Source organism: Dermacentor silvarum, chromosome 1 (assembly GCF_013339745.2).
Source record: "Dermacentor silvarum isolate Dsil-2018 chromosome 1, BIME_Dsil_1.4, whole genome shotgun sequence".
Taxonomy (NCBI): domain Eukaryota; kingdom Metazoa; phylum Arthropoda; class Arachnida; order Ixodida; family Ixodidae; genus Dermacentor; species Dermacentor silvarum.
In genome coordinates, this window is record NC_051154.1 from 379222859 (window position 1) to 379231308 (window position 8450).

General features: G+C 48.4%; 1 protein-coding gene across 1 annotated transcript; it reads left to right on the plus strand.

Annotated features, from left to right (window-relative positions):
• The first annotated feature begins 3397 nt into the window (after nt 1–3397).
• Nucleotides 3398–6400, plus strand: LOC125943700 (uncharacterized). Its single transcript, XM_049663165.1, has 3 exons — nt 3398–3680; nt 4771–4893; nt 5893–6400. Exons 1-3 carry the CDS (start codon nt 3398–3400, stop codon nt 6324–6326), a joined length of 840 nt encoding a protein of 279 aa, XP_049519122.1. The 3' UTR covers nt 6327–6400.
• Nucleotides 6401–8450: the final 2050 nt, after the last annotated feature.

Sequence of the window (8450 nt, forward strand, 5' to 3'; positions counted from 1 at the left end):
GGAATGGTAGCAATCCGTTTTGTTCGCGCTCATACGTGAACTGTATATCAGGGTATATGGAATTTAAGTGGCACTGCAGGTTTTCGACTTGCGACACCTTCACTATGCAGAAGCAATCATCCACGTACCCCAGGAAAACTTTTGCTTTGGGGAAAAAGTACTCGGAGCTCTCTCCTCGATATTCTCCATAGTTAAGTTAGCCATGGTAACGGAAATCCAGGCCCCCATGGGAGTAGTTCCTTTCACGTGCTTGTAGTAGCTGCCAGTAGGTATTTGACAGGTACAGCTCGAGAAGGCGGCAGATCTCGTCTACACTCAAGGGGGTTCTCTCGTCGAGTGTATCGTCGCGTTCCAGGGCATCCCTAGTTGCGGATATAGCAAATTGAACGGGTACTCTGGTGAACAAAGAGATCACATCAAAGGAGACGAGGCATTCATCATCTTCGAGACGTACATTTGATGTGAGCTTGATGAATTTCTCGGGGTTGCGCACGTGGGATGTAGTCCTTTCGGTGAGCGGAGATATAATCAATCGCATTTACAATAGCGACCACTAGCAGGGCACGTCGTAAGTGTAAGTCAGTTTGTGGGAAGGATAGGCCATTGTGGATAGAGTGGAGACTCTAGAAATTGGCAGAGTCCCCAGCTCTGTTCACAGGCCGTGTGTAAGCGCATTTTCTTTTGGAGGCACACACTTGGCCACCGGCGCTTGCGCCGGTCTCAGTCGCCTACTTTAGGAAACTGTGATTGCAGGAGCGCCGACCGAAATTAATTTCAGACTCCTTCGAGTGATGCAGGGACGAGATTAGGCTACCTTCTCCTTCCCATTTCACTCATCACTCCCCTGAGAAGGGCAAGATTAATTCGACTTGGTTGGTGCAAGCGCTATCGTCTTCAAAAAGTCAGCGACTGTACAGACTTGGGCGAGAGTCGGGCGTCTCCCATCGCGAGAAGCATATGACAGGTGCGTATCGATTCCGGTTCTCGGAAGACTTTTGTACAGAAATAATTGTCGCTCGTTAATAACAGACGCCAGGCACATTGGGTGCTCGGGCCTGAATCCCACCCGAGGAACACTACGCTCAAGCGAAAATTCACACTTCACTTTATAAGACACTACGAACAACGACGCGTGCGTGAATGTTGCCTACATGTGACTGTGCTTGACTGCTTTCGGAGTTTCTGCGGTCTCCTCGCCGAGTAGAAGAAAATTCTAGTCTGCTCTTGGCACCTCCCGACTCAGATATACGGCAGCACCTAAACAACGATGCTTTTACGCACCGCCGTTCCGGAAACCTGAGGCGAATGAATCAAAATAAAGCTGAGGGATTTAACGTACTCAAGAACTCGCATGTTTTGAGATGTCGCGCACACCAAAAGCACGGCCCGCGAGCGTCGTTGTGTCTGAATGCGGCAGCCGCGATCAGGAATCGAACCTCCGACCTTGTGCTCATCGCAAGTCAAACGCCATCGCCACTGAGCCCCGGCCCGCGGCATGTCAGAGGCGACACGCCGACTTAAACTATATTTGTTCCCAAATGCGTACTGTTGGAAATCGTGACGTCAAGAACTGAAATAGCAGTACTCGCCCAAAATGTGTGGGGCATGCTGTTTTTTGTGGTTGCACATCATCGTGCTTGTTTTTCTTAGCTCTCAGTGTAATCTTTTTTTCTCGAACTTGCCTCATGCATTCCTTGTTCAAATCCCCTCCCCCCATTTCTTTGTCCCTTTTCTCCTTATTCTTACGCTGTCCCGATTGCGTCGATGGAGCGCAGATTGTACAGGGGTCAGGGCCTCAGTCAGGCGCATGCTAGCGCCTTTAGGCCTGACACTTCTGGTTTTCTGTAAGCAAACTGGAAAACTTGTGAATAATAAAAAAAACTTGCTGTGACAGATTGCACTATTCGGCTGTTTTTACTTATATTATGTAACCGTTGTAGTGAAGCAAAGACAGAAGCAAGCAGCACTGGGGCACTACTGCCGTCGACATAGGGTGCGAGCGCAGGTCGCGAGCTTCTGGCGCCGAGACTGTTCTGTTGCTGCTTTGGTTTTTTGCCTGCCGCTTTCCGCCGCTTATCAAAGTGGTCGAGTTGCGGTAAAATGGCGGAGTCGGCTGCTGACAGGCAGAGCCTCGGTGACCTGCTCCCGAATCGCCTGTCGAATGGTTGGCCAACACGAAAGGCTACCGAGCGACTTCGTCACGTACGCCGTCATCCCTGCGCGGAGCTGGTAAATATCTACCGAGGGGCCGGGTTTAAAAAAAGAAAGATCAGGCATTCAGAATTAATGCGGATTGATTAATCTTACCTCAAATGTAAAACGCTCTAAACACCGAAACTATATTTTAACCATTTAATTGGTAATTTCGTTTTACGATATATAATCAGGAAAAAGAAAGTGCAGACGCACGTAGGCAAGCCAAAACAAACATTCCATTTCGACGTTTCGGTCGGGGTCCGGCCTTCATCAAGAGTGCGATTGCAATCATACAGAGTTCCGTTTCCGTTTTCTCTTTGAGGGTGGAGCACACAAATAAAAAGAAAGAGAAAAAGAACTTGGGCGCATATGAACACAAACACGTGCACATTCGGTCGCGTCCTCAAGAGAGATGCGAGAGAAATATAAGATGGAAAGGGGCAGCTAGTGAAATGCAGGGGCGAGGGAGGCACATGTTAGCATGAGGCAGGCGACGGGTCGCAGGTGCCAGAGGAACGTTTGTATCTTTCATTGCAGTTGCTGCAACTTTTGTGAGGCCCAGAAGATGGTCATACTTGGTTATATCACACCCGTACTGTGACCTCTATACTCAACTATAGAGTTCCGCAAACTGCATTACATTGCATTCTGTTGTAAAGTGACGTCAGTCACAATCAAACTGCCTCACAAGCGCTACCCGCCGTGGTTGCTCAGTGGCTATGGTGTTGGGCTGCTGAGCACGAGGTCGCGGGATCGAATCCCGGCCACGGGGGCCGCATTTCGATGGGGGCGAAATGCGAAAACACCCGTGTACTTAGATTTAGGTGCACGTTAAAGAACCCCAGGTGGTCCAAATTTCCGGAGTCCCCCACTACGGCGTGCCTCATAATCAGAACTGGTTTTGGCACGTAAAACCCCATAATTTAATTTTTTCACAGGCGCTGGCGGCGCGTGCGGTTTCTTCTACTATCGTTTCTCTTGCCCTCCCTTCCCCCTTTCATTTTCGTATATATACGTTCCCTGGCGGAAGCAATAAACATTCATGTTCCAACCTTCCAACTGAGTGCTGTCGTATTCAGCATACACGGCACGTGTGCCGCAACTATGCAACAGTGGCGACGAGGATGTGCCGCCATTAACACCCGCATGCATCAAACTGTCCTGTTATCTTGGAGAGCTGCCAGTATTGGGGAAATTGAGTATGCCGGTGTTCTACAACGACAAGGAGGTCAAGAGTTCTTTGATAGTCCTGAACTGTTCAGGTCCGAGCCTCTGCGGACGAGATTTGATAGCCAAGTTCAGCGATGCAGGATCCTCGGTACTCAACGTATCAGTGCAACAAGGTCCTGGTCCAGGAAGCAGCCGTACCCCAGCCATGGATGCTGTCCTGTCAGAGTTCCAAGACGTCTTCAGCACCGAGCTGGGTCTAATCGACGGGCACCCTGTCCATTTGAAGCTCAAGGAAGGAGCCACGCCGAAGTTTTGTAAGGCCCGTTCCCTTCCGTTTGCTATACGCGACAAAGTTTCAAAAGAAATTGATAGGCTCGTAAAGCTTGGAATACTGTCACCTGTAACGCACGCCGAGTGGGCTACCCCCATTGTGCCTGTCATGAAGAAAGACGGCACGGTTAGAATCTGTGTCGATTTCAAGGTAACATTGAATCCCGTCTGTGAACTGGAGCAGTACCCGTTGCCAGTCATTGATGACATTTTCGCATGCCTGAACGGGGGGGGGGGGGGGGGGACTGCTTCAGTACGCTGGATTTACGAGACGCCTATAACCAGGTTCCCCTCGACGAGGACACAAGGAAGTTGTGCGTAATTAATACACACCGTGGTTTGTTCTGTTACAACCGACTGCCGTTCGGCATGGCTTCTGCGCCTTCCAGCGGAAGATAGAAACAGTTCTGCAGGGTTTGACAGGTGTTCAAGCTTACCTCGACGACGTTTTGGTATCGGAAAAGCATGGCAGCGCCGGCAAGTTACGAGAAGTACTGCAGCGTTTTCGTGAGCACGGAGTGAAGCTCAGACTTGAGAAATGTAGCTTTCGTCAAGAGGCAGTGACATATCTGGGTCATAAAATCGATCGTGAAGGTCTGCATCCAATCGAGAAGCATGTTGAAGCAATCGCGCAAGCCCCCAACCCCCAAAATTTTCAGCAGCTGCGGTCGTTTCTGGGCATGATTACGTTTTATTCGAAGTTCGTGCCTAACATGTCTTCCTTACTTGCACCGCTGTACAAGTTATTGGAGAACAACACGCGTTGGTTCTGGGGACATGCGCAAGAAACAGCATTTAGTGATGCAAAACAATGCCTTCAGGAAGCGGCAGTGCTGGCTCACTATGATCCCGAGAAACCCCTCAAGCTAGAGTGTGACGCCTCACAGGACGGAATAGGTGCCGTGCTTTTCCATACATTCGGAAAGACCAATAAACCCGTTGGTTTCCGTTCTAGAACGTTAACCAGGGCTGAGAAGAACTACTCTCAGCTTGAGAGAGAAGCCCTTGCTCTTGTATTTGGAGTGTCCAAATTCCGTGATTACCTCATAGGCCGAGAATTCGTGTTGGTCACCGACCACCAGCCGCTCCTGGGCCTGCTAAAGGCGGACCGACCAACTCCTGCATTGGCAGCCGCTAGAATACAGCGCTGGGCACTGTACCTGGGCGGATTCCGCTATCAGCTTCAATACTGTCCTGGTAAGCAACTCCTCAACGCTGACGCTCTTAGTAGACTGCCGCAACGTACATCTGAGCCGAAACTACCAGAAGGAGATCCACCAGACTATCTCCTAGCCTTGGCTGGGTTTGACGAGGGAACTGTGTCGGTTGAGGAGCTAAGGCAGTTGACTGCAGATGACCCTTCTCTGAGTCAAGTTATTCGATTCACTAAGAACGGTTGGCCCTCCTGCTCAAAAAGCCTCAACACGAATATCGCACCATTTTTTGACAAGAAATTGGAGCTGTCTTTGGCTCACGGGTTGTTGTACTGGGGCCGTCGAGTAGTTGTTCCGACGGAGGCGCGACGTCGCGTCTTATACCTTTTGCATGAGACGCACCAAGGATCGTCCGCTATGAAGGCGGTCGCCAGATCGTTATTCTGGTGGCCGGGTTTAGATCACGACATAGAAAGAGTGGCAGCATCATGTCAGAACTGTGCTCAAAACCTGCCCATGCCGGCTACAGCAACGCCAAAGAGCTGGCCCGTTACTGATGAAAAATGGGCAAGGGTTCATATCGATTTTGCTGGTCCTATTTCAGGGAACATGATACTCGTTATCGTGGATGCATACAGCAAGTGGATTGAAGCTGTGCCACTCCGACAAGCCAACGCTTCGTGCACTATCAACTGCCTGCGCGGTATCTTCTGCAGATTTGGCGTGCCGCGAACCATCGTCTCGGATAATGGAGCGCAGTTTACCAGTGACGAGTTCGCTACTTTTGTCAAGAAGAACAACATAACGCATCTGCGCACAGCCGTATATCACCCCCAGTCAAACGGTCTAGCAGAAAGGGCAGTCAGAACAATTAAGGACGGCCTCAAGAAGATTGGTGAGGGGCGGTTGGATGATAAGCTGAACAGGCTGCTTTTCAACTACAGGAGGACACCTAACCACTCGGGAAAATCACCGTCAGAGCTGCTCTTCGGATATCAAATTCGATCCCGGTTAGATACATGTTTTCCTCCTGTACACGCAGGGCCAGCCAACGAACCAGACGATTGGCAACTGTCATCACCTGAAGCTGACGTGTACGCCCGCAACTTCGGAACGGGAGAGAAATGGACGCCAGGAATTGTACAGTCCAAAATAGGTTCTCGGATGGTTGCCATACGAACGCCGGCCGGATCAGTACGACGACATGTTGACCAGGTGCGGAAGCGGGAAAATTCGCCGCCACCGCTTGGTACAGATCAAGAAGCGGTACATCAAGCATCAAGAACAGGTACTCTTAGTGACTACCCACAATCGCCGAGACCGTCAGCTGAACAAGGGGGCATACCCGAACCAGAGCATGAAATCCAACCGGAACTCGCAGCGAGCAACGCTGCCACAGATGAACCCGACAGCCCACCCCAAGCTTTGCGGCGCTCTACACGTCAAAGAAAACCAGTACAGCGACTCCAGTATTAAGGGAAGAGAGATGTTGTAAAGTGACGTCAGTCACAATCAAACTGCCTCGCAAGCGCTGGCGGCGCGTGCGGTTTCTTCTACTATCGTTTCTCTTGCCCTCCCTTCCCCCTTTCATTTTCGTATATATACGTTCCCTGGCGGAAGCAATAAACATTCATGTTCCAACCTTCCAAATGAGTGCTGTCGTATTCAGCATACACGGCACGTGTGCCGCAACTATGCAACACATTCTTTGCATCGGTGGGATCTTCGTGGTTGCGGGCAAACTGCTTTTTGCACGTATATGAAAAATAAAATTAATTAAACTTTTATCGGACAAAGTGAAGTAATAAACATCAACAGCGAGATGAATATCTTATAAATGATGTAGAAAATATACGTTTAGCTTCATAAATATAGTATGCGTTATATACCACATATAACCGTCAGTAAATAGATCAGTAGGAGAGGGAAAATATTGATTGGTGCATCAAACATGTCGGCACTCTTGGAAACATTTTTCTTGCTAGTTGGGCATACACGTCAGTCTCCGTATATGCTGTCCTTGATTCCCCTAGAAAGTGTGCTGAACTTGTATATTAGAAATGACTCACAAGCTTCTCTGTATTAGTGCGTGGATAATCCCGCTTTCAAAATGGTGGCCTTAAATGTTTCTAAAGGGTGGCCTAGTGCGTTCACGTATTTGGAGAGGGGGAGCTGTGGTAGATATGTTTTATGTAATTTGGGCTTATTACTGCGTAGCCTAACAGAGGTTTTCGTTTGTCTGATGTATTGCGCGCGGCAAAGGGTACATTCGAGGAGATACAACGCTAAAAATGTCGCAGTTGTAATCCCCTTGAATTTTGAATGAAAAGGAAGGCGCGGTACTCTTGGCAACAATAGCGGTGCTCATCATGGCGCATAGTTTGCATCGAATATTTCCTCATGGTGCGCAACCTATGCTGAGTTAATTTGGAGGACGTGACAACATCTCTGATATTGGTGGCCCGTCTGTATATATATACCGCCCGCGGAGGTTCGGGAACAACTTGGCGCATTTTCTCGCTCTGTAAGAGTATGGTGGGATGCTTCCGGAGGATATGACTTATGTTAGCAGTTGATGCTGAATACCCGAGGATGAGGTTAGTCGGTGAATCTGGGGGAGCTGGTTTGCTGTTGATCAGCGCATGACGATCAAGGTTGTCTGCTTTTTTTTGAATCACGTCGCTGATAATAGAGGGAGGATAGCGCTGGCGTAGTAGTTAAGTCGTTACTGAGCTATTCACAGATCGATGCAAATTCCTCTTTTTTTAGTACATATCCGCTTGAAACGAAGAACTTGGCTGCACGGGGTGGCTCTTTTACAATGTCTTGCATGGCAACCATGAACCTGTAAGTATTGGTGCTTATCGGTTGGTTTTCTGAAAACTGGTGTAACAAGCCTGTTGTACACATTTATACTAACATCCAGAAACTTATTGCGGAAGTCGAATATATGTATGCGAGAATGAGATGTTTGGGTAGACTGCATTGAATTGAGAAATGAAATTCAATAGCACTTCCTCGCCGTGAGACTAGGTTAGAAGTACGTCGTACATGAACCTAATGTAAAACATTGGTTTTAGCGTACAGCTCTCACGAAACTATGACTCCAGTATGCCCATGAATATATTGGCGTAATTGGGACCTATTTTAGTGCCCATTGATGTGCCGTTGACTTGCACGAAGTGCTTTCCATTAAATTCAAAATTGTTTAGTTCTAATACCAGTTTTATTACGGTTCGAAGTGTGTGACAATCAATGGGTTTCTGAAATGACGGACTACTGATCGAATTACATCTGCGTGTGGTATATTTGTATACAGGGATACAACGTCCAGGGTTACTAAGAGGCTACCTGTGGGGATACAAATGTCAATGATTTCGGATACGAAGCGAGTGGGGTCTTTTTGTAAGAAACGATTGAGGGCGGAATTCCTCTAATTTGGTCATCTACATAATTCGAGATTTTTATTCTGTTATAGTTCCACTCCTAGAGACAATTGGTCGGCCGGGTTATCTCTTTTTTTTCTGTTTTATTCTGTAGGAGATAAAATCTGCCTGGGGCTATAGGGCTTAGAGGAAGTAGGGATTTGGCAGTGGCATC